This window comes from Pisolithus orientalis (genome assembly GCF_024613125.1).
Source record: "Pisolithus orientalis strain OTSU chromosome Unknown F5J12scaffold_4, whole genome shotgun sequence".
NCBI classification, from domain to species: Eukaryota; Fungi; Basidiomycota; class Agaricomycetes; order Boletales; family Pisolithaceae; genus Pisolithus; species Pisolithus orientalis.
Window position 1 is genome coordinate 1,087,198 of NW_026260785.1, and position 23,069 is coordinate 1,110,266.

Consider the following 23,069-nt stretch of genomic DNA (forward strand, 5'->3'; position numbering starts at 1 on the left):
ATGGCAGTTTCTGGGCGATCCAATTCCATGCTTGCCTGGTAGATGGGAAGTGCATTGCCTTCGACAGCGCTACTACGTCGCTATGCACATTCCGATCGGTTGCGTTTGATTATTGCACACCAACGAAAAGATCGGTGTCAGGCCTTCCGGCTCTTACCCAAGAGAGTAGGGGTAGTCGTCAGTTGGGAAATGCAAGTTTGCTATCCAAAGTGCCGTCGTTTCTCATCACGGAAGTGCAACGAGTGGTCCCTCTTACTGCCACATCCCTGCTATATTGAATGTCCATTCAGCATCCAAGTAATGTTCTACAGAAAAAGTCGAAATTACATAGGGGATACATCTACCTTATGCAGTTATTGTCGCTGTTGGTGTGTTCGACGAACTTGCTGATGCCTTAGACGCACCACCATTTTTGCTACGCCCCCACCTGACACTCACTCGTTGACCGTCTACGTCCAAGCCCCTCGCCCATCCCTCAGCAGCTCTCTCAGCAGATACCCGATCCTTGAAATTGACGAAGGCACATCTGTTTTCGTTGAGGAAGAAAAGAAAACTACAATGTCCTGATTGCGCACCTGGACTTCGCCACGTGAACAATCGACCTGAGCTGAGACGACGGTACGTGAGGCAAGGAATTTACCACGTGCGTGCGGATTTCTGCCTCGGTAATAGAAGCAGGCAGAGAAGAGAGAAATAGAGACATCTGAAGGGCCTTCAGCGACCGTAGAAGTCAAATGAAAGGTTATACCCACGATGGAGCCGTCTTCAGGAGGCGTCAAGCCTTGAGCTACTAGCATAATTGGATAGAATTTTGTGCGCAACGGGGTCATTGTTTCCGTGGTATCGATCTTTGATGTTTTGGTGGGACAACTCATTCTCCACCGCCTTCTCATGTCTGCGCGGAGATCGAGGGACCGTCTCAGGCGATGGATGATATGGGACACACCTGTATGGACATTCATCCCCCCGTTTACACTCGCCCTTGACAAAGAAAGAACATAGGTGGGGCCGATTGCGTTTGTAATACGGATTTGTGCGGGCTAACTCCTTCAGCATTTCCTTCCCTGCCGAAGACGTCTTGCCACCAAGTTGCATCATGGATTTCGTACCATTCGCCATCTAAAAGAACGATCAATACCCAGACACTGCCAGAATCATTAGAATTATATGTACATTGTTCTCCATATTCTGCGCGTAGTATTCGCGATTGACGTCACTCGTCGGAGCCTCAGTCTGTCTTCCGAGCGCAGTGTCGCGAACTTGTGTCGGTAGCCCATATTCAAGATCCAACAAACACGTTTGACAGACGTTCTTGACTTTTGCGCACGTTTGACAGATAACGGTCGTTTTGTAGCGGGCGCCGGACCCCGGGTTCCAGCGAAAGACAGTAAAAGGGCGGGCACATGTCCCACACGAACGACCGAATTCTTGCTTTGTCTGAAAACGAGCTGAAATACTCACCCACGAGAGACGTGCAAAAGCTGCCTACCATTCGGACGAATGGGTTGTTGCCGAGACCTGTAATCCCGGTGAGCCTGGACACGAGCTGGACGGCTATACGTTCATGCTACGTACATGTCTCACAGAGAATAGGAAACTCGCTCTGTTCCCAACCAGCTTTGTTGATGTCAGCTTTGGGCATCTTGGATGACTGCCAGCAAGGCTTGATGCTTGACGGGGGTAGCTGGGGTGCTGACTAATCCTCGCAAACTAATATAAGCACACCTTCCTCTTTGGTCATCCCACTCCGTATCAGAAATACAAAATACATTGCCCGTCTTTCCAGCTGTACTGAACCGTAGAGCTACGTGTACTTAATAACCAGCTCAAGGATAAAAGGAAGGGTTGAAGCGGTGACGTTTACCGGGTCGCCCTCTTCTACTAGCTCCGATACCTTCTTTTCCAAGTTTGGTCGTGTAGCTTGTTCAAGTTGCGGCGGTCCTTGAAGATATATGTACTTGGTTGATGTCGCCAGTGACGGTTTTTTGATTTGACTACACAAATCAGCGATCAGAGGACACCAAACACCAGACATGGAGACGTACATGGTTTGCCTCTCCGTCAACATTTCAATAAGTTGCTCAACGGTGGTTTCGTGGCTTATCGATATCTCGAGCAGTTCCCCACCACAAACCGGGCAATCCTTACGCTTCTCGTGCTCAAATGTGTAAGAATAAATCCCTTCAGTACCTATCAACATGAAATAATTGTTGAGGTACGCAGCAGAGCTGGTGGCGATCTTGAAGGCTTCGTTGCAACATGACGCTGGCATGATGTGAACGACAGTGGGATTATAGGGCTGTTAGAAACTCACCCGCTATGATAGCATTTGTTGAAGCGATCGCTGGTATTATACTCTTGACGACACCATGTGTCAACGAGTATGTGACTCCTTCAATGTTAAATTCTTTCGCTCGTGCGGCTGCGGCTGCGTATAGCCAGGTGATATGCTCCGGATCGTCCGTATCGAGCTTTTTCTCTTGAGGTAATGAACCTATCATGGTGCGGCACACAAGCACAACAAAACCTACTTGCCTCCATGTATTCGTGGCCATTCCAAAACGGATGCCCATTCAATGCAATGCTCCGGAAGTCGTGGGGTATTGGCAATAGTGCAAATCGGAAAAGCTGTAGGCTTGTTCAACATGTCGAGAGAGCACTCGTAACACGACGTTATCGTCGGTAGGACCACACGGGCTTGACCCTTGAAGCCTGCGGAACCACAGTGAAGTAAGGGTTACATGTTGGGGTGTGGCGCATACCTTCGGTGCCCCCGTCAATGAGGGGCTTTAGGCTCTCAGGGTTTTCAGTGTCTACGAGATTGACGAGGGTAGCATTAATCCATCGCCGAGCCTCTACGGAGTCGAGGCCGCAGATTACGAGGTTGAACTGCATGTAATAATCGACATCTTTATCTTGAATCTTTCCGAAGTAACTACGGGTCATGCAGTATCAAGTTAACGTGGCTAAAAGGACGTGCTTACGGTGTAACCTTAACACCTCGTACTCGTTTCATAACATACTCCGCTGCAACTATTGCCTTGGGTTTGCCCACATCTGCTGGTCTTGACATACGCTTAGGACGATGTGGCAAGGTACCCAAGGAAAACGGGGACTTCCTACCTGAAAAGAAACTGTCGATTCAGGTTGCTAATGTCGATCGTGTCCATGTCAATGACATGAATGTCTTTGAAACCAGTCAATGCGAGATTCGCCAGTATCTCGCAGCCCAGACCACCAGCACCGATGACGAGGATCTTACACTTGTTCCTCAGGAAGTCCTTGACCTATCCATTGTTAATGAGCTGTAGCGGTCATTCCCTACTCATCTAAGCATGTATACCTTGTCACCAGCTAAAAAGGACGGGTCCGTCCGCGGACCTGGTCTGTCCAAGATTTGATCTACATGGAAATAGCGGCCTTCCCAGTCTTCTGAATTTGCTAAACCATCGACATTAACGGATACGCTGGCCATCAAGAGATGCGCTAAGTTGCTGTAGTGAGGTAAGTAGCAGCAAGTACTGAGTCCGATCGCGCTACTAGTATGCCCCTCTTCATTATGTAAGTCGGTATCGAAAGTCTGCTTGCACGGTGACGGTGACCCATGGCATCCGTGATTAGTTACAGTGGTCACCAATACCTCAGACAGCGTCTGGTACTGTCTATCCTCAGTGGGAAGCCGGTTCGCATAGACAAGATCAGATCAGAGCACGAAAATCCTGGTTTAACAGGTTGGCTTTTGCCATACTCGAGTCTACAATGTGCTGAACAACATCACATCTAGATTATGAGGTCAGCCTCTTACGACTACTGGAAAAGGTGACAAATGGAACCGTCATAGAGATTTCTGTGACCGGTACGTTTTTTCGTAGAGTTCATGCGGTTGTTTCCTCACGGTATATATTAGGTACCGCTGTTCTGCTGAAACCTGGAGTTATAACCGGCGGCTCTGTCACCCATGACTGTCCACTATCACGCGCGATAGGATACTTTCTAGAACCTTTGGTCATGCTAGGACCTTTCTCCAAGAAGCCATTCCACCTCACTTTGCGAGGCATCACTACGGACCAGGATGACCTCTCCGTGCGTCTTTCCACTCCTCAATTTCAGCGATTTTTGACACTAAACTCGCTAAGGCGGACCTAATACGCACCGTCACTCTACCGCATCTGCAACTATTTGGTATTTCGGAGGGTCTTGAATTGCGGGTAGCGCCAATCTACTTGGAACGGTGACATCATTTAACGAGCATGCATAGATAAAGAGGCGCGGAGCGCCTCCCGGTGGAGGTGGAGAAGTGCAGTTTCTCTGCCCGGTAGTTAAACAAGTTAAAACCTTGAACTTCGTCGAACCAGGAAAAATCAAGAGGATACGAGGAATAGCGTAAGCGGTTGGACCATGCTTGGATATGCTGGTTTTCTCATTCAATACAGCCACGCTGTGCGCGTAAGCCCACAGTTCTCCAATCGTATGATCGATGCTGCCCGGTCGGTTTTAAATCGCTACATCCCTGACATATACCTCTACTCCTGACGTCTATAAGGGTGAGGAGAGTGGGAAGTGCGTTGTGTCCTTTCAGCACCGCTTAAGACTGGACATTTGGATATAGGTCTCCAGGATATGCGTTAAGTTTACTGGCCGAGTCTTACGACCTCTGCGGTACACTGCGCTGAGGCTGTTTCGCAGCCAGGTGGGACTCCCGAAGACGTTGCACTTCTTGCAAGCCGTGCTCTTCTATCAGAGATACGACAAGGGGGATGTGTCGATAGGAAACATCAATGCCTAGGTACTGTTGATGATGGTACTTGGAAGTGAAGATGTTGGACGCTGCAGGATGGGCGAGCCAACAGTGCGAACGTAAGTCCTTCATCCTACAGGCGCGACGGACTATAACTCACGAGAAACCCTATGAAGAGTTCAATTTCTTCGAGATATCAGGGACTTCTTTGGAACGTCCTTCAAAATTGTACCCGCGAACCCATCAGACCCGTCAGTGTACGGAACTGATGTATTCCTGCTACGGGACTGGCTATGTCAACGTCAACCGAACGCTCGCTTAGCTGCAATACCATCAAAAGTATTTGTACGTTACTCTTGACCTGCGCGTACTATGCACAGTTTATCGATATATCATTACTACTCTCCCGAAGTCACCGTCACCCTTCCCGCCTCCTATGGTAGTTAACCACTGCTGCAGCAAAGGCCATCCAACCTCAAAGTGAGTGGAAAGCTCGTCGGTATGATGTTCTCCATCGAGCATCGGAGTCAACTCCGAGGGTGGGGGATTGAACATCTGTGGTGAGCCTTGAGTAGACGGCGTATAAGTCTGTTGCGTAGCTGTGACAGAAGGAGAGCGTGATATTAGCAGTGGAGCGAGGAGCTGGCACGGTTACGGAGGGATTGTAGAGTGAAACTCGCTTGAGCCCTTCATTGATTTCAGAGGTTCCATACTGGAAAGGCGTGGAGTGCCGTCGCGTGTCCGAGTTAACTCTGTGTCTCCCGAATGGACGAGCCTGGTGACTACCGCTGCCCTCGTCAGGGGATGCTGAGGACACTATTTGCGCACGAGTAGAAGAAGTGGACTGCTGTCCGTTGGAGAGACATGTGTAACTGTTCCTAGTGCCTTCTCAGCAGCACTCGTACGACGTTGGGAATATATGGGAGGTTCCATTTCTTTGGTAGGTGAATACAACATCTGCTCGCTGCCCATAGGAGCAAGCGAGGGAATTCCAGAATATCTGATTGCATCTACAGAAGTGGATGTTGGGCTTGGTTGCGAGGAAGTGTTCAAGTGGCGCAGGAGACTTCGAGATGCTGTGGCGTCGTCTATTGGTCGACAATGAAGGGTCTGGTGGAAGGAGAACCGGGTAGCGATGAACGCGACGCAAAAAGCCCTGGCGAGAGGTATAGAAAGGGACTCGAGGTAGTGAGGCAATTTCACTCAGCCTTTATCACGCCAAAACTTGTGAATCGCCGTACGTCGACACCAAGATCATGAACATTGTGGCTTTCCATCCACTCGAACACCGTCTTTCCCGGCTTAAGTCTCGAGTACAAGTGCAAAAGCTTTGGCCAGTCTGGGATTGGCTTGCCTAGAAGGATTTAGGTAGAAGTAAAGTACACAAGCCACGAAGATTACCGGGCTTTGTCACGTAGGGCCCGCATTCATCTTTGACATGGGGCTCATCCGCAAGCCATTGCACATTCTTCCTCAAAGTATACATATTCGAATATTGGAAGATGTCTACTGTCATGATGACCTGATAGTAACTAAGGAATAAATCAGTCATGGCTCTACGCCGGTGGAATTACACTCACAGCAGGTGTGCGACCGCTTGACGCGTCAGCTGGAGATCACAATCTGCCAGCTGGGCTATGCGACGAACATGATTAATACCGTTGATGTGTTCACAGACCTTTTGGATGTCAGTAACTAGATAGACATCAAAAAGACGTCCTTCTTCACCTTCTTCACAGTGAGATCCCAGTTGTCCTCCACACGACTTTTCAGATTAATTAACGCGAGCGGCACCTGCCAATCCTTGACTGGTGGTGGGTTTGGGTAGAATGGGAAGATTTTGAGTTCGATAGAATTGAACGCATCAATTGGTATTGAAGTTTCAGAATACGAATTCAGGTCTTCGTAGAGCTGTTCGAGGATAGCGTGCATTGCAGGAGAAGACTGCGGAGAAGACAAAAACATGGATTCTTCCTTCAGCCTCCCATGAGCCAGTACCGAATGAAAGAAGATGGAGAGACCACACCTCACAAGCCGCCAAAACGCGACTAACTTTGCGAACGATTGGCTTGTAACAGCTCAGATCCGCCGCGCGTTCGAACACGAAGCAAAGGTTGAATCTGAAGTAGTTTCGTTTATACTCAGACCCCAAGATGGACACGGGAAATCCAATGATACGATGGTTGCGTGTAGCACAGATGACGAGACGGCCACAGAGTGGGTTGGACGGTATCACATACTTGGAGATGTCACCAAAGTCGAAGAGAACCCGGTTCGAGGATGGATGTGGGGGAGAGGAGACCTGCCTTGAACTTGGACGAGGAGCCTCTCCTTCCAGCGCGACCGTAGACGATTTCGGTGACGACGCCGCGGATAAGCTGGACAGACCAGCTGGAGACGTGGCGATTAGGCCTTCGGGGACCTGGTACACGATCTTGGGCCCCTGCTTGACATCGAAGATGGCGTAGAAAACGGAGTGAATCCGTGGTAGAAACGTCTCAGAAGGCATGATAGCGGACCCCCGTCAACCAGGCGGCGCTCAGGCAGACATCAACATGGCGGCAACAATTTATCCAGCTGGATTTCGATATTTGCCTCTACCAACAGTGCAGCTCTCTCTGGCAGCGGTGCTGAATTGCGGACAATCTTTCAGGTGGACATCACTGCCTTTGACTTCTGGCCACGAATATCGATTATGCTTGCGAGACCGAGTGGTCTGTCTGAGGCAGTCCCCTGACGCTCTATTCTACCGCTCTGTCTTCCCAGAAGGGGACTTGCCCCATGCAGAGACAGCCCTCCGAGAAGCCGAGACATTGACGTGGATAAAGGACTACTTCCAGCTGGACGTCAATCTCCTTAAGCTGTACGACGACTGGAGTGAACGCGATGCTGTCTTCCGCACCCTTCGATCTCGCTTTTCCGGCATTAGAATTTTGCGACAGGATCCATGGGAGAATCTCATCTCGTAAGTAATCCATGCTGCGAAGTAGGCCTACTGTGATGCTAAGTACAATGATTGTCCGTTGGAACTATGCATTAGATTCATTTGTTCCTCCAACAACAACATAGGTCGGAATAACTAAGATGATTCACGCGCTTTGCAAGAAGTACTCTTCCCCGTTGCTCTCACTAGCGCCGCCATGCCCAGCCGTCGCTTCAGCTCCAACGGTGGCAACATACCATCCTTTCCCACCGCCAAGTGCACTCGCTGCCCCAGAGGTGGCAGCTCAACTGCGGTCACTAGGATTTGGATACCGTGCCGATTTTATACAGCGCACTGCGAAAATGCTTGTGGACGAACATGGCACCACGGTTGCAGCGAAGTCCATAGAGGGGCCTGAAAGGTGGCTACTGAGTCTCAGAGATGTGGATACGAACAAAGCGAGAGAGGAATTGCTCAAGTTTGTCGGGGTCGGGCGTAAAGTTGCCGACTGCATTTTGCTCATGAGCTTGGACAAGGTTTGTTTGTTTCCTTTTGAGGGATTTGCTCAACATGCCATGGAACAGCGCGAAGTCATTCCGGTAGACACCCATGTTCACCAGATTGCAATGAAGCATTATCACTTTCCCCGCAGCAGCTCGAAGGGAAAAACGACGATGACGCCGAAATTATATGACGAGATCAGTAAAAAACTGAGTGATATATGGGGTGAGCATGCCGGTTGGGCCCATTCCGTACGTGTATTCTACAGTGGAGGAATGGAGACTGAGTATTGGAACAGATCCTATTCACAGCCGACCTGAAAGCATTCTCAACGTATGGGCTACTCGAGGACCAGTCTAGATCAGCACCCGAGATGGTGCTTGGCGCGGATCCAGAATCAGGGAGATTTACGAAGGAACCCGGTCCGTCTTTGAAGAGGAAGCGAGGTAACGACACAAATGGTCAGGCGTATTCGTATTTGCAGGATGAAGGGGCCAGTCTTCTTGAGCGAGTAAAGACGCGACGCCGAGGTGTCGCTGTACTCGCATAGTCAGGAAGTGTGTTAACTTAGGAGCTTTGATGACCTGTAGCCACATGGCAATATCGTTCCGTACACGCAGCCCGTCACGTGGCTCAGGAGTAGTGCCTGCTGATAATCTCGTCCTCTACTACTGCCTTCGTCCCCGACACAGGATACCGCGAAGATGAAACAAGCCGGCGAAGAGGAAGAACGCACTTCTGGCTCCGAGCAGGAACGTCACGATCCCGGGGATGAGGGTGGGGTTCTCGAGGAATCGCAACCCTCGTCCTCGAAACGTCAGCACAAGAAACGATCTAAAGTATCTAAAGTTTTGAACACACTACGTGGAAACGAGATACCACAATCAATTGTCAACCATGTTGTAGAGCAAGTTAAGGTAGACCAGGGCAGCGCTTCCCCCGCTGCGGATCCAGACGCCGTCAGGGCGGCGTTGGAACAGCTGAAAATCATGGATGTACTCAAGGGAAAGGCAGGTGTGGCCGGCCGGGGGAAAAAGGCCATGGGTGAGCATAAGGTAGGCATGATCTCTGGACGCCAATTGCCTTCGTTTGACATGTAGCGGTAGTTCTGGGCAACACAACCGGTCCCCCAGATAGGTAAGGATAACACTCATGGTCACGTTTTGTCTGAAGAAGCCTGCGTTTTCCAGGTGAAGAACCCCCGTCAGAGGATGGGTACATTGAGCCTACAAAGGCAATCGAAGACGTCCGTCGCGAGCCATATCCCTTGCCCAAAGATTTCGAATGGTCGACTCTTGACATCAACGATGGAAAACAGGTTTGTTGGCTCTTGTCGCATTGGCTGTGCACTCATAAAAAGACAGATCAAGGAGGTTTATGATTTACTATCACTCAATTACGTCGAGGACGACGACGCTGCTTTCCGTTTCCAATATAGTGCTGAATTCTTGGAATGGTAAAAATTGGCTCTTTTGTCGTGGGACCATACCGTATTAATAATTATGATGAAGGGCACTCAAGCCTCCTGGTTATTTCAAAGAGTGGCACCTGGGTGTGCGAGTGTCGTCGAACAAGAAACTTGTCGCTTTCATATCAGGTGTCCCAACAACTCTCCGTGTCCGTGGAAAGTAAATACTTTTAGCGATCGTTGTTTTACCACTCCAACTCTCATTCACAGCGTATTCCGCGCGAGCGAAATCAATTTCTTGTGTGTCCACAAAAAATTACGTTCCAAACGGTTGGCGCCGGTGCTTATAAAGGAGGTCACCCGGCAAGTGCATCTCCAAGGGATCGCTCAAGCAATATATACAGCAGGGGTCGTGCTCCCAACACCGGTGTCAACATGCCGGCAAGTCAATAGAGGCCTTTCTTTCGTTACATCGTCTCAATATCACTCAGATACTACCATCGTTCATTAAATATCCCCAAGCTTGTCGACGTCAAATTTACTTACGTTCCTCGGAACATGACCCTCGCACGGATGATCCGTGTGTACAAGACAGATTCTGCACCACGTCTACCAGGCCTCCGGGAGATGGAGGCAAAGGACGTGCCCCAAGTAGCGGACTTGTTCGCGCGGTACATGCAAAGATTTAGCATGGCTCCGATAATGACAGTTGACGAAATTCGCCATCTATTCCTCAGCGGAAGGGGGGATGTCGAACAACCCTGCGAAAAGTACAGGCGGCCGAAGCAAGTGTTATGGGCATATGTAGTGGAGGTACGTGACCCTGGTTTGCAAGATAGTGTGTCATAAGCTCAGGGAACGCCGATCAATTCCAGGATCCCAAAGAGCACCGTATTACGGACTTCTTCTCGTTCTACTCACTTCCTTCTACAGTTATCAACCATCCCAGACACAATCTTCTGGAGGCTGCCTACCTTTTCTATTACGCGAGCGACGCCGCGTTTGAATCCGGGGTAGACGAGTCTAACAATTTAAAAACACGTCTTGTACATCTCATTGGCGATGCTTTGGTTATCGCGAATCAGGCCAAGTTCGACGTTTTCAATGCTGTCACGTTGATGGACAACATGAGTTTCTTGGATGATTTGAAGGTATGAGCTTGAAAAGCTACATTTTGATTATGTTACTCACACACCAGCTCAGTTCGGGGCAGGAGACGGTCTGCTTAACTTCTATCTGTATAACTGGAGGACGGCACCTCTTGCAGGTGTTAACTCTGTAAGCGATGTCGAAGCTGGGCGGGGTGTGGGGGTAGTTATGTTGTAAACTGCCCAACCTATTTCGGAGCATCACTGGTAGACTAAGGATCTCGTATGAATACATTCCTAGCTTTACACGGTCAACTACTTCAATCACTATCTATCTCGATAATGTCATCGTCATCCACGCCCCAATCAGGAGTCGGGCTCCGTCGCCTTGGTTGATTGGGACGACGGGATACTGATAGACCTCCACCGCCAAGTTCTCGACTCCGGAAGCCCGATGGAACATGGAGGAGTGGTGAGCGGGATCCGAGCGTCTGCCCACCACCCCAGGAGTTTGAGCTGGGGCTAGATTGCGATGGCGATTTCGCTCTTTCCTTTCCTTTGGGTGTGGAGCTTGGTTCAACAGCTCTCCCGCTGAGCTTGTTCCCAGGACCGGAGAACGTAACCTAAGCCAGAACATGTATGAATAACGTGAAGTCTGAATAAATATGGCACCCACGGGTGGACTTGGCGACCCAGCAGGAGGCTGAGCATCAGAAACTGGAGGTGTATATGGTACAACCCTAAAACCAAAGAAAAGCTTTCCGAACGGAAGGTTCAAAGCAGCTGGGACCTTGGCGTCGGATTCCAGCGAGTCGCTAGTGACGACTGTCCGTCGGCTAAACATAAATTGAGTTTCAATCACAGCTCAGAGTAAGTCAACATACTCGGTGCGCATGATCTTGCTTCCGTCGGCGACTTCCTCGACAGCACGATGGCTGATACCTTTGCCTTTGGTCTTCCTGCCTGATAAGGTCTCTCCTTTACCTTTGAAGCTTTCCCAATGGTCGCCTCCTTTGCTCACAGCAGCGGTGCCCCCAGACACAAACCCTCCTGCGAGGGAAGAGGATGGCCTAGACGAACCAGGAGAAGATGAGTTGAGATCAATGTTAAGCTTCGACGCCATCGTCGACGGTGGAGGAGCCTTGGGGCGCTCGGGTTCAACATATCCGACAGGGGGAGCAAAATCCACTTCAAGATCTGTGTCGAGGACACATATGCCACCCCCATTTGGGACCGTTTCCATGACTAGGAAGCCGAAAACCATGGAGTTGTAGTATATTTCAATAATGTCTCCTTGGGTGAGTGCAGTAAAGTTACGAAGAGCTTGTTCCAACCTGTCTGGGAGTTCAGTATAATTGACCAATTCCACTCGAGAATGACATACACGGCCTTTGGATCGGAGATCTCGAGAAAATGGACGGTCTGTGCTTGGAGTTTGACGAACTTGCCTTTGGGAAGTTCTGCGCCAGTTATTCTAATGGGGTCCCCCTCGTCGAGCCGCAAAGTTTTCATCATCCAGTAAGGGAGATGGACAACGCCCTCATCCGCAATAAACTCTAGGACGCCAGCGTGAGTGGATGCTGCCGGGTTTGACGGGTTGCGCAGTTGAAACATCCAAGGGGACTCGAGATCCAACCTTGTGATGTTTGCTAGTGCAGATGGTGGCATAATAACTGGAGAAGTAAGGTCAGATGCATAACATGCCTCCAACTCTAGAATACGTACTCTTTCCCCCGTAAGAGACATTTTCACGCTCCCGGCCAGGAAGCATGGCAAGACTGTGCGCCTTTAAGTATTCATCGAAGGCCCTCGGAGGCGGGCGAACGCCTCGAGGACCCAGTGGCCCCCCAAAGCCCCTGGGGATGGGAGATCAAATCATCTAACCAGGTAAAGCAAGACATGATGCGTACTGTGCCAACTGAGCAAACAGACCACCTGGGGTATCCACATTTCCAAACTGGCGGTCAAGGTCAGTTTCACGATACCTCGCAACCGGTGGTACTTACAAAATCCATGATGAGACGTGGTTTAAGAGATTGGTGACGAGTGCAGGCCACGCAAGTAGGACGGCAATGGCCGTACAGACGTCCAAATGAGGAAGGAGCGCAAGTGAACTGCTCTGACTACTTCATAGATAATCTACTCCAGCACTCGAGCAGATGGCTTCAAAAACTGCCTCAGCAGCTGCCCAGATATCTCGTGGTGGCGCAAATGCCGCCTTCAATGACAAGGTACGCATCTACGTCTTCGCAGGACATACACAACCGACTCTTGTGCAGGGCAAGCCAATGGAAGTCCGGATGTCTAACATGGTCGCCGCCAAAGGTCAGTGGTACATCTGTAAACGGCGCTAGCCATGTAACTCAATATTCGTGGTGCAGCCATCAGTGATGCTGTCCGGACATCACTCGGCCCTCGAGGCATGGATAAGATGGTAAAAATCTCAACCGGTTCGTCACGTACTTCCGGCAGCTTAACTTGTCATTGCATCAGATTCAAACATCAAAGGGAGAGGTCATCATCACTAATGACGGAGCAACAATTCTTAAGAGCATACAAGCGCTTCATCCGGCAGCCAAGATGGTAGACATGTTTTCACCCCCACGAACAGTACAACAAGCTGATCAGTTTGCGTGTTAGCTCGTCGACTTATCCGCCGCCCAAGATGTCGAGGCAGGTGATGGAACAACCTCGGTTGTCGTCTTGGCTGGGAGCCTCCTGGGAGCAGCGGAAAAGATGCTCGCGAAGGGCATTCACCCGACAATTGTGGCAGAGTCTTTCCTCAAAGCATCTGCAAAAGCTGTGGAATTCTTAACAGAAATATCAGTCCCCATCGATCTGAACGACAAGACTAGCCTCCTTCGCGCAGCCAGCACGTCCTTGAACTCCAAGGTAGTAGACACTCTGCTCACTGATCGTGACTTATTCGACTTACGCCCAATTTGAACTCTCCAAGATCGTCTCCCAATATTCGTCTATTCTCGCGCCGATCGCCGTGTCTGCAGTCACTCGTTTGGTAACGCCAGATTCTTCCAATGTGGACCTACGGGATATCCGAGTCGTGAAAAAGGTCGGCGGTACCATCGAAGACACCGAACTCGTGGATGGTGTTGTCTTAAACCAAAATGTCATTGTCTCGGCCGGTGGCCCAACGCGCATAGAAAAAGCCAAGATAGCCATCATCCAGTTCCAACTTAGCGCTCCCAAACCAGATGTAAGTTCGTCTTCGGTGCAAGTGTGAGCGTAGCTCAAGACCCTAGATGGACAACACTGTCGTCATCAATGATTACAGACAGATGGACAAGGTCATCAAGGAGGGTCGCCAGTACCTCCTAAACATATGCAAAAAGATAAAGAAGGCGAACTGCAACGTAGTTCTCATACAAAAATCCATCTTACGTGACGCAGTCGATGACACGTCGCTCAGCTTCCTCAAGCGTCTCAACATCATGGCCATCAAAGACGTGGAGAGGGATGAGATACAATTTCTGTCAAAGAGTCTCGGGTGCAAACCGATCGCCGATATCGAGGCCTTCACGGAGGACAAGCTGGGATGCGCTGACTTGGTCGAAGAAGCGTCTCATTCTGGTGTGAAAGTCGTGAAAATAACCGGAGTAAAAAACCCAGGACGGACCGTCAGCATCCTTGCAATGGGTGGCAACAACCTTGTTGTCGAGGAGTGCGAGCGAAGTCTGCACGATGCACTCTGTGTTGTTCGGTGCCTCGTGAAAAAGAGGTGATGCGGATTCGTGTTGTGACTTTTCGAGTGTGACTAACATTTTCACAGAGCACTCATCAGTGGTGGTGGCGCTCCGGAAATTCACCTATCCCGGATGCTTTCTCAGTATGCGCAATCACTAAAGGGAATGGAAGCTTATTGTTTTCAAGCGTACGCCGATGCGTTGGAAGTTATTCCGACAACACTGGCGGAAAATGCGGGCCTAAATCCCATCCTGATCCTGACGGAACTCCGCAATCGACACGCCCTCGGTGATCGAAATGCTGGCATCAACGTCCGCACCGTAAGCTTGTCTTTGTGCGAGGTACATGATAACTTGGCTAACGTATTCCGCAGGGCCTCATATCGAACATTTTGGAGGAGGATGTTGTCCAGCCGCTATTAGTATCGACAAGTGCCATGGAGCTAGCGACGGAGACGGTTTGCTTGCTGCTAAAGATCGATGACTATGTACAAGCACGATGAATATTATAGCGTAGAAATAAGCACTATATTCACATCCGCATCTGCTCAACGGATAGCGCATTTCTTCCGCTCCTTTCTCGGTTTGGAACATAAGGAAAAAATAACTAAAAATAAGTGCCAGGACCGTGGATTGAACACGGGACCTCCAGAACTTCAGTCTGTTGCTCTCCCAGCTGAGCTATCCCGGCCTGTTTCGTTCTTGTGAGTCTGCCCTTGAAACAGCCTTGAAGTTGACACTCGCAGCACATCTACCGAGTCTGTAGTTGCTTCCATTCGCCCAACATGTCGGGTACAGGTCCTCGCGAAAATGTCTTCGCAACACGGATGGCTCTCACGAACATGAAGCTCCGACTGAAGGGAGCAGAAACTGGACACTCCCTCCTTGCGAAGAAGCGCGATGCGCTTACGACGAGATTCCGGGCAATCTTGAGGAAAGTCGACGAAGTATGTTGGTGAAAGTATGGACGAGTCGGCAAGACAGCATACTCATCCCTCGATAGGCCAAACGAAAGATGGGGCGCGTCATGCAACTCGCATCCTTCTCCATGGCAGAGGTCACCTACACCACAGGGGATATCTCGTATCTAGTTCAAGAACAGGCAAAACTAGCCACATTCCGCGTGAAGGCGACGCAGGAGAATGTCTCTGGCGTCTTGCTTCCCGCGTTTGAAGTCGATCGTACTCCTGGTTCAGGTAGGTGTAAACCGTTGGTTTCTTTGTCCACATGTCGGTACATTTACCTGCCTGTCCCTACACAGACTTTAATCTCACGGGTCTGGGCCGCGGCGGACAACAAGTCCAGCGAGCCAAAGAAGTTTACGCAAAGGCTCTTGAGACGCTCGTCGAACTCGCATCCTTACAGACCGCCTTCACTATCCTCGATGAGGTCATCCGAGCTACGAATCGACGAGTGAATGCTATAGAACATGTAATCATTCCGCGATTGGACAACACGATCAAATACATCATAAGTGAACTGGACGAAATGGATCGTGAAGAATTCTTCAGGCAAGTTTATTTGCGTGACGGTTGCATGAACTTGTTGGCTTATTTGCGAACACCCTAGGCTGAAGAAAGTACAAGGCAAGAAAAAGAGGGACGCTGCCATCGCTGCCGAGAAGAAAGCTAAATTAGAGAAAGCTGCTAAAAGAGCAGCGGCCAAGGCAACTAAGAAAATACAGCCCGCACAAGGACTTCGGGACGACGCCAGGGAAACACTTGGAGACGCGAATGAACAGCAATCAAGTGAACCTCCTTCGGTAGCAGAGCAAACCGCTACCGAAGCCGATGCTAAGGCAGAATTAGGCACTGATACCGCTGCTGGGGCCGAGGAGACGACTATCGAAGGCGTGGCTGGCGAAGAGCGGAAGAGTGAAGACCAAGCAGAAACTGCAGATGAACGTGGCAGAGTACAAGTGGAAGAACAGGTGGAAGAACAATCCACAAATGAACATGTCGTTGAAGCACGGGTTACAGAAGAGCGTCCGGACGAGAGACCGGCGGATGAGGAGATTGTCGCAACTCCTGAGGCGCCTGAGACACGGGTTACAGAAGCAGACGAGGAAAATAAAGCGGAGGATGAACAGTTGATTGAGGGCGATGATGAAGATGAAGGTGAAAACGAGACAGAAGAAGCTAGTGGCGGTGTGAACGAAGATGAACCTGCAGCAGTTGAGGAACCTGCGATGGATCTTCTGAGCACCAGAGACGAAGATATTATTTTCTGATATTCACTCAGATACTAGATCGCCGCAATAGCTCTCACGTCCTTCACGAATTGTACATGTCTTTCTCACTCGTTTCTACACTTCTCTAATGTCAGCTTGGCAGGTCATGATGCATATCATGTGCAGAATGGCGCATAGATACATGGCGATTTTAAGCAATGCAACGCAACGGGAAAGGTATGTCATATTAGTTCACTAACTGGACGTGAGTCTGGTTCCAAGAACCCCCAGAAAAGGACGTACCTCTGCCATTTCCACATCACCGGCAGGTTTTACGTTCTTTGATCTGTCCTTCCGGTCCAAGATTGCTCGCCTGGAGACATAAGACTGTGAAGAAACGAGGACATCCGTATTTAACTCACCTGTCCTTGTCGAGCTTAATGGTAGTGATGACAACCTTGCTTGGGTGAACGCCAATGGGTACCGATGCACCATTTGATTTGTCGCGTTGCACGCGGTCGACGTGAATGACCCATTTCTTACGGTACACCTGTGTAACTTTGCCCTCACGGTCCTTGTACTTCCCCCGCACGATCCGAACTTCGTCATCCTTGCGAATAGGTAGCGACCGTACCTACGGTGGAACTTAGGTTGGAGAAGAGGTTGTACAATATCCGACGTACACTGTATTTGGTGCGAAGTTCCTTGGATAAGGGCGACGACATGATCTTGCGACGGACGGAAGAGGGAGCGGAGAAATGTGCCTTACGGGACTTGCGCCGTGAGGATGAAACGTCTGTTGGGCGGAATGACGCTTGTGAGTACTTCACTCTTGGGTAGGGAAAAATCCAAGCCGTAGCTGAGCCATCCACCAGATCCAGCCAAGAATGGGACGAATCGGTGTACGTGGACGATACATCCGGCTATTAGCATGCAACGGGACGAATACTGACCGGGATTGAACTTCATTTTGATCTTGAGGACGACGTTGACGATGGCAGTGGCCGTGGATGTTGGGTGTATGAGCGACTTGTTTGGTCCAAAGTTTGGAATTCGGAAGTTGCCGAACAGCGTGTTGTACAACTCATATTAATAGTCTCTTGCCCCGGTACGGTCTGGTCACCAGACTATCACCCAACCGCATCATGGATAAAGCACGCTCTACCAAACTCAAGTTCAAGGGAGACAAAACAAAGAAGAAGCGTAAAAGAGAGGACGAAGAAAGCGGCCCATCTAGGTCGAAGCATGTGGAGGACGAGGAGGAGCCGGAAACATGGGTAATGCCAGAAAGTGCGGCGGAGATTCGCGGCCCAACCTTCGTTATGCACCCCTCTGATCCCAGCCCCATCTCCGTCAACTTTGATGCCACGAGGAATCGGATAATTTTACATCCTCTCGATAAGGACTCACCGTCGTTGATTGAACGTGCCCCTACAGAGATATCCCAGGTCTGGGTCGTAACACGTGTTGCTGGCTCTCCCACAATCAACCTCCGAACGGGCACGGGGGAAGGCAAGTTTCTCTCATGTGATAAACACGGAATAGTTTCGGCAGACAGGGAAGCTCGCGGACCAGAGGAGGAGTGGACGCCCGTCCTCCTCCCCGACGGCATGGTCGCATTCCAAAATGTATACGAGAATTATCTTAGCGTCGATGAAGTCGCTGGCGGCACCCTACAGTTACGTGGTGACAGTGAAGAGGTCGGTTTCAGAGAACGGTTCTGGGTAAAAATTCAGAGTAAGTACAAGAAGGAAGCCCACGAAGAAAAGAAGAAGCGTGAAGCTGTCACCGAGGTGACAGTCATCGATGAGACTGGAACCAAGTGCGTTTGATCGCTGCACCGACCCTTTCCCACTGAACCCAACTTTCGTCTAGCCGCATATATCAGGCATGGGGTGCCGGTCGTTCGGTCGGTTTCCAAGGATGACAAGAAAGAGGTGAGCTCCGATTTCCTTTCTTTGTTGACAGGCAAGTCATGTGGTGATACAGCTGAAACGTGCACGCAAAGAAGGCCGGCTGGCTGAAGCGTTATTGGACCGCAGATCGAAATTGAAAAGGTGCGCTGCCAGCCCGGCAGTGGCAAATTAACTGACAACCATCTTAGTGATCGATTCTGCTGATTTTCCGATCTCGGTCACTCACTGTGTATTTTCTACCGTCCGTTCCTGTAAAGTATCCCTTCCGTGAAATCTTCTCGACCATCCCCCAGAATTTATAGTAAGTGGATATGAGAACAGACGACGGTCTTCTACGTTTGTCCCACTCGCGTTGCAAAGTAGTATCATGGGTGAAGGGTGCAGTTCGCCCATGCCTCTTTATCAGATCCGTACGGTGGGACTGTTACGCGCAGAGATGCACATGGCGCACTCACGATTCAGCGAATTTGTTGTGAGTAACCGACACCCACTTGTACATTCGCCTTGACATGGAGAACCATCAGTCCTTGGTCAGATCAGCAGCAAAGAGGTACCTTGATTGTACACTGAGACCAGAAGAGCAAGACCCAGGCGATCTTCAGCGATTGATGAGATTGGTGAGGCACCCACGAGCTCTACGCATCCCACTACTAACATACATCAGATTCACCAGCGCCAGCCAAGCATTGCAAAAAAATACGAAGACTCTTGGCCGGTAATGGCTTATCTGGAAATTTACATTCTATGCAGGATCCGGAGTGCAGCTTATTATAGGCGTCGTTTTGGATGCTACAAAGAGGGTTATATCAGGTGTCCAGATCCCATTTGGCTCCGGTACGCTGAGGTATATTAAACATGTCTTTGATTGTGACCGCTTTGTTCTGAATTTTCTGCTGCAGGCGAAAAAATCTGGTGCTCCATTCAGACGGAACTGCCAGGTCACGGAGAGGGTTTACTGTGTGGTAGGTCTACCTCATGGTGCTAGTGACGATCTGGGAGTGAACATCGACCAGCCAAAGAAGCTGAAGAAGCCGTCATGGTACTGCGAACGCACGGCTCGCAATAGGGGAAATGGGACCGTAAAGAAGAACTACCCGCCAGAAAATCGTGTTTCGGTAGTTGTCAAGCAGCTCCCAAAGAGGAAAAGCGAGCCGGTCGCGGTCTCGGACTGTACAAGTGACGCAACTACCGAAGATGACCTTGACATCCCTCCTCCCCCTCCTCCCTCTCCTCCCCCCTCCCTTCTTCGCGTGACCGTTCCATCGCGCACATCGTGCATTGACCCCGTTCTCCACTTCTTGTCCTCAGCGAAGCCCAATCTCGCGGATTTTCATTCCCACTTCGTTGACATGGGATTCACTGACGAAACGGCATTGAACGCTTTCTTCTCCTGGCCAGTCGATGTGCAGGAAAGTATGATGAAAACCCAGTTGGGAGGGTCCATGAATGCCCTCCAGCTACATGGTCTGTTCGTTGCAATACGTGCACATCGAGAGTCAAACTAAAGGATATGTACTTGGCCGGTTTAGCTGTAGGCTACATACATAGGAGTTGTTGGTGTATATAACATACAAGAATGTCGGACGTTCTGCCAGTCTAGTTAGGTGCCTGCCCGCCGGTCGTGATTGTGCGGCCCGTGGGGGCTCGGACGAGGTTTGCGCGAGCGGGCTTGTGTGTCGCGTTCTGGTTACCGATGGCACTGCGGAGGGCTTCCGTGTCCTTTCCTGAGATCGTCACCTCAACTCGCTGAAGTCGGTCTCTGGGAGAAGTGTCTTGACATTGCCATTCTCGACAATATGTTTGGCGCCAGGATATAGGCAGAAAATTGCTTCGATGATAGCCTGTAGACTGTGTTATAAGAGCGCTTAATATTCATCGAGCCTGCTACTCACCTGCATCTAAGCATCTAAGGACAGATCATAGGTGCACAGTACGTTGGTTGCCGAGCTTCATGTAGATGCACTAGGTATCACGTGCGGTACAGGTCACGTGGGCAGCGGTGGCGCAGCTTATAATAGTGTCTGACGCAAAACACGACTGCAGTGCGCACCGCCTTGCTTTGGTACGCCTGCCGCCATGGATAACAACACTTCCGTGGTTTCTGCTACACCCGAAATTATCCCATTCATTGGGAACCTCTCGACCAGAAATCTTACCCTCCTTTCGATCGCTGCGGCTGTGGTCTTTTCTCTCGGTGCGATCTAACCAAGCGGTACTAGTTCCTCGCTAAGTTCATGCAGCGTTAACGTTGACGAAGGCAAAATCCAATTCAAGGGGAAATTCAGTATTGTTCGTTGGACCTCCTGATGCAGGCAAAACAGCCATACTTTCCTCTGTCAGTTCTATTCTGCCCTTCTGGCCGGCCCACCGCTGATGGTGTAGAAGATTAGCTTGCGTACAATGAGGCGTTGCCTTCACACACGTCTTTACAGACAAATTCTGCTCACGTAGTCTTGTCGCCGTCGAAGACCCTGCGTGTCGTGGACGTACCTGGGCATCCCCGAATTAGGGACCAGTTCCGACAACACCTCAGAGGTGCGAAAGCCATCGTTTTTGTTGTCGACGCGAGCACGGTTTCGCGCAATGCTCCAGATGTGGCTGAGTACGCGCTTTTTTTTCGTCCGGCTTGGTTTTGTCACTAATATGTTTCAAAGGCATTTGCATCATGTTTTGCACGCCATGACATCACTACCACCATCCCAACCTACGCCACAGATTCTCATTCTTGCGCACAAGACAGATCTTGTGAAATCTGGTGCTTCGTCGAGCCCAGTCACTGAAGTCGCTATTACACGAGTGCGAACTATTCTGGAACGTGAATTGGAAAAGAGAAGGTCTTCGCAGACGGGGGGTATTGGAGTTGAGAGCATGGGTGCGGAGAGTGAGGCTGAGCTTGGCGGACTGGAGTGCAGTGGAACTGCTGGGGATTCATTCAAATTTTCTGATTGGGAAGGTGGTGATGTTGACTTCGTCGGGGCATGGATTAAGGTTGGAGAAACGAAAGACGGGGAAAAAGACGGAGGTGAAGATGGGCTTCGTGGATTGAAAGATTGGTTGGAGCAGCTTCCACATTAACATGAGCACCTTAGGAGTCGACTCTCTTTTGGCTATGGCAGTGGTAAATAAACACGACCAAACACGGAAGTACTTTAAAGAGCCGGGAGTCACTTGAACCTTCTGCAACGCAGCCTTTAGACAGTGCCCGTTCGACCCTTTTGACATCCAGGTGGGACGATGGCGATGCTGGTATGCGAAGAGGAACGCTGGTTTGGAAATAGAGCACACGCACCCCTTCTCCCTTGGTGTAGTGAGTGTCAGACCTTTCCTACTATACATTACCTTTGTCTTCGTACACGATAAATTTTATTTGACTACAAGAGAAAAAAGGAGAAAATGATTGTTGATGCTTTGTGACACCCTGTCACGTCACACCACTGAACTGCGCCGCCGTTTGGGTCTGACGTGCACACTTGCGCTTGTCTCCATTCGACGACGACGAACGACGACGAGGAGTCATGTTCATCTTCAACTGGTTGTGGGACATTCCTCGCCCAGCTAGGTATAATCAGTGCCAGCTCATTTGCTTAACTTGAAAGCTCATCTTTTCCGTACCCAGGCTTAATGCACAAGAATGCCAAAATCCTCTTCCTCGGTTTGGACAACGCCGGGAAGACAGTGAGTTCCCCCGGTTTTTCGCTCAGCCTCCACTTGCTTAGGTCTTGTCTGTAAAGACTCTCTTGCACATGCTGAAGAATGACAGGTTGGCTACACTTCAGCCTACCCTCCATCCCAGTACTGCTTTCCACTGCCTCTTTCACCGTCGGACTAGACTCAATTTTTCTTGACTAGCCTCCGAAGAATTGGCTATTGGTAACGTCAAATTCACTACTTACGACCTCGGAGGACACCAGCAGGGTACGTGGCGCTACTCACTACACTTCGCTGGGAGCGGTTATTCAAGTTCCTTCCAATTCACGCAATAGCCCGTCGTCTCTGGCGAGACTACTTCCCCGAAGTCGACGGCATTGTCTTCTTGGTCGACTCTGCCGACCACGAACGCTTCGCCGAATCCAGAGCCGAGTTGGACGCCCTCCTCTCCATAGAGGAGCTTTCCAAGGTGCCCTTCCTTGTCCTCGGCAACAAGATAGATGCGATCGGTGCCGTGAGTGAGGAAGAGCTCAGGCATCACCTCGGACTTTACCAGACAACCGGCAAGGTCAGGCTCCTATCTATTGTCACTTTGACTGCCTTGTTTCTGATATACTGCCTTAGGGTAAAGTGCTGTTGAATGATATCCGGCCTATAGAGATTTTCATGTGTTCCGTCGTCCAGAGGCAAGGTTACGGTGAAGGTGAGCTGTTTTAGACCATTATTCGCACATCCTTAATCCTATTTTTTCTGCAGGCTTCCGGTGGTTCTCGCAATACGTGCGTCTGTCTCAACTTCTTGTTGTTCCACACCCAACACGTTTGTTTTACAGATATAATTCGTCGCTGTTGAGTAAAGGAATGAGTGTGGAGGGATGTTTTCACCCTATAGTACTTTTTCTTTCTTGTAGCGGGTATTCTATGTTTTCGCCTTTTCCCTCGCACTGAAATGCAACTTCACCAAGGCTATCTTGCGG

At 50.1% G+C, this 23,069-nt stretch overlaps 13 protein-coding genes and 1 non-coding gene across 14 annotated transcripts; 8 read left to right on the forward strand and 6 right to left on the reverse strand.

Moving 5' to 3' along the window:
• Positions 1-251: 251 nt before the first annotated feature.
• On the reverse strand, positions 252-1,681 carry F5J12DRAFT_806734 (uncharacterized protein). Its single transcript, XM_051744629.1, has 7 exons — positions 1,576-1,681; positions 1,490-1,518; positions 1,174-1,437; positions 947-1,119; positions 823-895; positions 576-703; positions 252-526 (listed from the first exon to the last, which is right to left on the reverse strand). The coding sequence occupies exons 1-7, from the start codon at positions 1,640-1,642 to the stop codon at positions 346-348; spliced, it is 915 nt and encodes a 304-aa protein (XP_051603689.1). The 5' UTR covers positions 1,643-1,681; the 3' UTR covers positions 252-345.
• A 123-nt stretch (positions 1,682-1,804) lies between these two features.
• F5J12DRAFT_903590 (NEDD8 activating enzyme) lies at positions 1,805-3,475 on the reverse strand (the record flags this gene model as incomplete). The annotated part of the gene is made up of 8 exons (XM_051748419.1): positions 1,805-1,994; positions 2,046-2,265; positions 2,315-2,479; positions 2,536-2,712; positions 2,763-2,935; positions 2,985-3,065; positions 3,124-3,287; positions 3,344-3,475. 8 exons carry the CDS (start codon positions 3,473-3,475, stop codon positions 1,805-1,807), a joined length of 1,302 nt encoding a protein of 433 aa, XP_051603690.1.
• A 129-nt stretch (positions 3,476-3,604) lies between these two features.
• On the forward strand, positions 3,605-5,060 carry F5J12DRAFT_903591 (RNA 3'-terminal phosphate cyclase domain-containing protein; the record flags this gene model as incomplete). The annotated part of the gene is given in 10 exon segments (XM_051748420.1): positions 3,605-3,731; positions 3,785-3,856; positions 3,908-4,083; positions 4,137-4,208; positions 4,259-4,383; positions 4,434-4,487; positions 4,644-4,761; positions 4,787-4,857; positions 4,915-4,966; positions 4,986-5,060. The coding sequence occupies 10 exon segments, from the start codon at positions 3,605-3,607 to the stop codon at positions 5,058-5,060; spliced, it is 942 nt and encodes a 313-aa protein (XP_051603691.1).
• A 380-nt stretch (positions 5,061-5,440) lies between these two features.
• F5J12DRAFT_960565 (nitrogen permease regulator 2) lies at positions 5,441-7,247 on the reverse strand (the record flags this gene model as incomplete). The annotated part of the gene is made up of 5 exons (XM_051749930.1): positions 5,441-6,092; positions 6,140-6,270; positions 6,319-6,416; positions 6,467-6,712; positions 6,765-7,247. 5 exons carry the CDS (start codon positions 7,245-7,247, stop codon positions 5,938-5,940), a joined length of 1,113 nt encoding a protein of 370 aa, XP_051603692.1. The 3' UTR covers positions 5,441-5,937.
• Positions 7,248-7,293: 46 nt separating this feature from the next.
• F5J12DRAFT_903593 (DNA glycosylase) lies at positions 7,294-8,712 on the forward strand (the record flags this gene model as incomplete). The annotated part of the gene is made up of 5 exons (XM_051748421.1): positions 7,294-7,703; positions 7,779-7,807; positions 7,872-8,197; positions 8,246-8,413; positions 8,461-8,712. 5 exons carry the CDS (start codon positions 7,294-7,296, stop codon positions 8,710-8,712), a joined length of 1,185 nt encoding a protein of 394 aa, XP_051603693.1.
• Positions 8,713-8,803: 91 nt separating this feature from the next.
• Positions 8,804-10,937, forward strand: F5J12DRAFT_806750 (N-myristoyl transferase). The gene is made up of 9 exons (XM_051744631.1): positions 8,804-9,217; positions 9,269-9,299; positions 9,353-9,480; positions 9,527-9,618; positions 9,674-9,790; positions 9,841-10,011; positions 10,062-10,383; positions 10,446-10,721; positions 10,774-10,937. The coding sequence occupies exons 1-9, from the start codon at positions 8,867-8,869 to the stop codon at positions 10,894-10,896; spliced, it is 1,611 nt and encodes a 536-aa protein (XP_051603694.1). The 5' UTR covers positions 8,804-8,866; the 3' UTR covers positions 10,897-10,937.
• F5J12DRAFT_763554 (UFD1-domain-containing protein) lies at positions 10,938-12,676 on the reverse strand (the record flags this gene model as incomplete). The annotated part of the gene is made up of 7 exons (XM_051742155.1): positions 10,938-11,281; positions 11,335-11,494; positions 11,543-11,992; positions 12,043-12,331; positions 12,384-12,514; positions 12,569-12,615; positions 12,665-12,676. 7 exons carry the CDS (start codon positions 12,671-12,673, stop codon positions 10,979-10,981), a joined length of 1,389 nt encoding a protein of 462 aa, XP_051603695.1. The 3' UTR covers positions 10,938-10,978.
• On the forward strand, positions 12,492-14,933 carry F5J12DRAFT_806757 (T-complex protein 1). Its single transcript, XM_051744632.1, has 11 exons — positions 12,492-12,544; positions 12,622-12,627; positions 12,680-12,889; positions 12,938-12,983; positions 13,040-13,092; positions 13,152-13,241; positions 13,299-13,550; positions 13,615-13,872; positions 13,919-14,394; positions 14,446-14,680; positions 14,734-14,933. The coding sequence occupies exons 3-11, from the start codon at positions 12,818-12,820 to the stop codon at positions 14,860-14,862; spliced, it is 1,611 nt and encodes a 536-aa protein (XP_051603696.1). The 5' UTR covers positions 12,492-12,544; positions 12,622-12,627; positions 12,680-12,817; the 3' UTR covers positions 14,863-14,933.
• Positions 14,934-14,977: 44 nt separating this feature from the next.
• Positions 14,978-15,050, reverse strand: F5J12DRAFT_t47. Its single transcript has one exon. It is a non-coding gene; the product is annotated as a tRNA-Phe (tRNA).
• A 94-nt stretch (positions 15,051-15,144) lies between these two features.
• F5J12DRAFT_903597 (vacuolar ATP synthase subunit D) lies at positions 15,145-15,991 on the forward strand (the record flags this gene model as incomplete). Its single annotated transcript, XM_051748422.1, has 4 exons — positions 15,145-15,306; positions 15,363-15,555; positions 15,621-15,903; positions 15,940-15,991. The coding sequence occupies 4 exons, from the start codon at positions 15,145-15,147 to the stop codon at positions 15,989-15,991; spliced, it is 690 nt and encodes a 229-aa protein (XP_051603697.1).
• Positions 15,992-16,332: 341 nt separating this feature from the next.
• Positions 16,333-17,498, reverse strand: F5J12DRAFT_903598 (ribosomal protein L24; the record flags this gene model as incomplete). The annotated part of the gene is made up of 5 exons (XM_051748423.1): positions 16,333-16,395; positions 16,833-16,902; positions 16,952-17,163; positions 17,213-17,325; positions 17,483-17,498. The coding sequence occupies 5 exons, from the start codon at positions 17,496-17,498 to the stop codon at positions 16,333-16,335; spliced, it is 474 nt and encodes a 157-aa protein (XP_051603698.1).
• Positions 17,499-17,674: 176 nt separating this feature from the next.
• On the forward strand, positions 17,675-18,649 carry F5J12DRAFT_903600 (FRG1-like family-domain-containing protein; the record flags this gene model as incomplete). The annotated part of the gene is made up of 5 exons (XM_051748424.1): positions 17,675-18,351; positions 18,405-18,438; positions 18,461-18,466; positions 18,519-18,586; positions 18,634-18,649. 5 exons carry the CDS (start codon positions 17,675-17,677, stop codon positions 18,647-18,649), a joined length of 801 nt encoding a protein of 266 aa, XP_051603699.1.
• Positions 18,650-20,492: 1,843 nt separating this feature from the next.
• Positions 20,493-21,634, forward strand: F5J12DRAFT_806777 (signal recognition particle receptor beta subunit-domain-containing protein). The gene is made up of 4 exons (XM_051744633.1): positions 20,493-20,639; positions 20,686-20,780; positions 20,836-21,047; positions 21,100-21,634. Exons 1-4 carry the CDS (start codon positions 20,522-20,524, stop codon positions 21,518-21,520), a joined length of 846 nt encoding a protein of 281 aa, XP_051603700.1. The 5' UTR covers positions 20,493-20,521; the 3' UTR covers positions 21,521-21,634.
• A 326-nt stretch (positions 21,635-21,960) lies between these two features.
• On the forward strand, positions 21,961-23,040 carry F5J12DRAFT_715025 (ADP-ribosylation factor family-domain-containing protein; the record flags this gene model as incomplete). The annotated part of the gene is made up of 7 exons (XM_051740920.1): positions 21,961-22,004; positions 22,042-22,120; positions 22,177-22,237; positions 22,295-22,360; positions 22,429-22,661; positions 22,718-22,796; positions 22,850-23,040. The coding sequence occupies 7 exons, from the start codon at positions 21,961-21,963 to the stop codon at positions 23,038-23,040; spliced, it is 753 nt and encodes a 250-aa protein (XP_051603701.1).
• Positions 23,041-23,069: the final 29 nt, after the last annotated feature.

Excerpts from the sequence above, each read along its gene's own strand:
- F5J12DRAFT_806734 (XM_051744629.1), bottom strand. The coding sequence starts at position 1,642 with ATGCCCAAAGCTGACATCAACAAAGCTGGTTGGGAACAGAGCGAGTTT. Across the intron at positions 896-946 it reads GGGGATGAATGTCCATACAG|ACATGAGAAGGCGGTGGAGA; the intron begins GTGTGTCCCATA and ends ATCTCCGCGCAG. Across the intron at positions 527-575 it reads GTTCACGTGGCGAAGTCCAG|ATGTGCCTTCGTCAATTTCA; the intron begins GTGCGCAATCAG and ends CAACGAAAACAG.
- F5J12DRAFT_806750 (XM_051744631.1), top strand. The coding sequence starts at position 8,867 with ATGAAACAAGCCGGCGAAGAGGAAGAACGCACTTCTGGCTCCGAGCAG. Across the intron at positions 9,300-9,352 it reads ACAACCGGTCCCCCAGATAG|GTGAAGAACCCCCGTCAGAG; the intron begins GTAAGGATAACA and ends TGCGTTTTCCAG. Across the intron at positions 9,481-9,526 it reads ACATCAACGATGGAAAACAG|ATCAAGGAGGTTTATGATTT; the intron begins GTTTGTTGGCTC and ends ATAAAAAGACAG.
- F5J12DRAFT_806757 (XM_051744632.1), top strand. The coding sequence starts at position 12,818 with ATGGCTTCAAAAACTGCCTCAGCAGCTGCCCAGATATCTCGTGGTGGC. Across the intron at positions 12,984-13,039 it reads TAACATGGTCGCCGCCAAAG|CCATCAGTGATGCTGTCCGG; the intron begins GTCAGTGGTACA and ends TTCGTGGTGCAG. Across the intron at positions 13,873-13,918 it reads TTAGCGCTCCCAAACCAGAT|ATGGACAACACTGTCGTCAT; the intron begins GTAAGTTCGTCT and ends TCAAGACCCTAG.
- F5J12DRAFT_806777 (XM_051744633.1), top strand. The coding sequence starts at position 20,522 with ATGGATAACAACACTTCCGTGGTTTCTGCTACACCCGAAATTATCCCA. Across the intron at positions 20,640-20,685 it reads GGCTGTGGTCTTTTCTCTCG|CGTTAACGTTGACGAAGGCA; the intron begins GTGCGATCTAAC and ends AAGTTCATGCAG. Across the intron at positions 20,781-20,835 it reads AAACAGCCATACTTTCCTCT|CTTGCGTACAATGAGGCGTT; the intron begins GTCAGTTCTATT and ends GTAGAAGATTAG.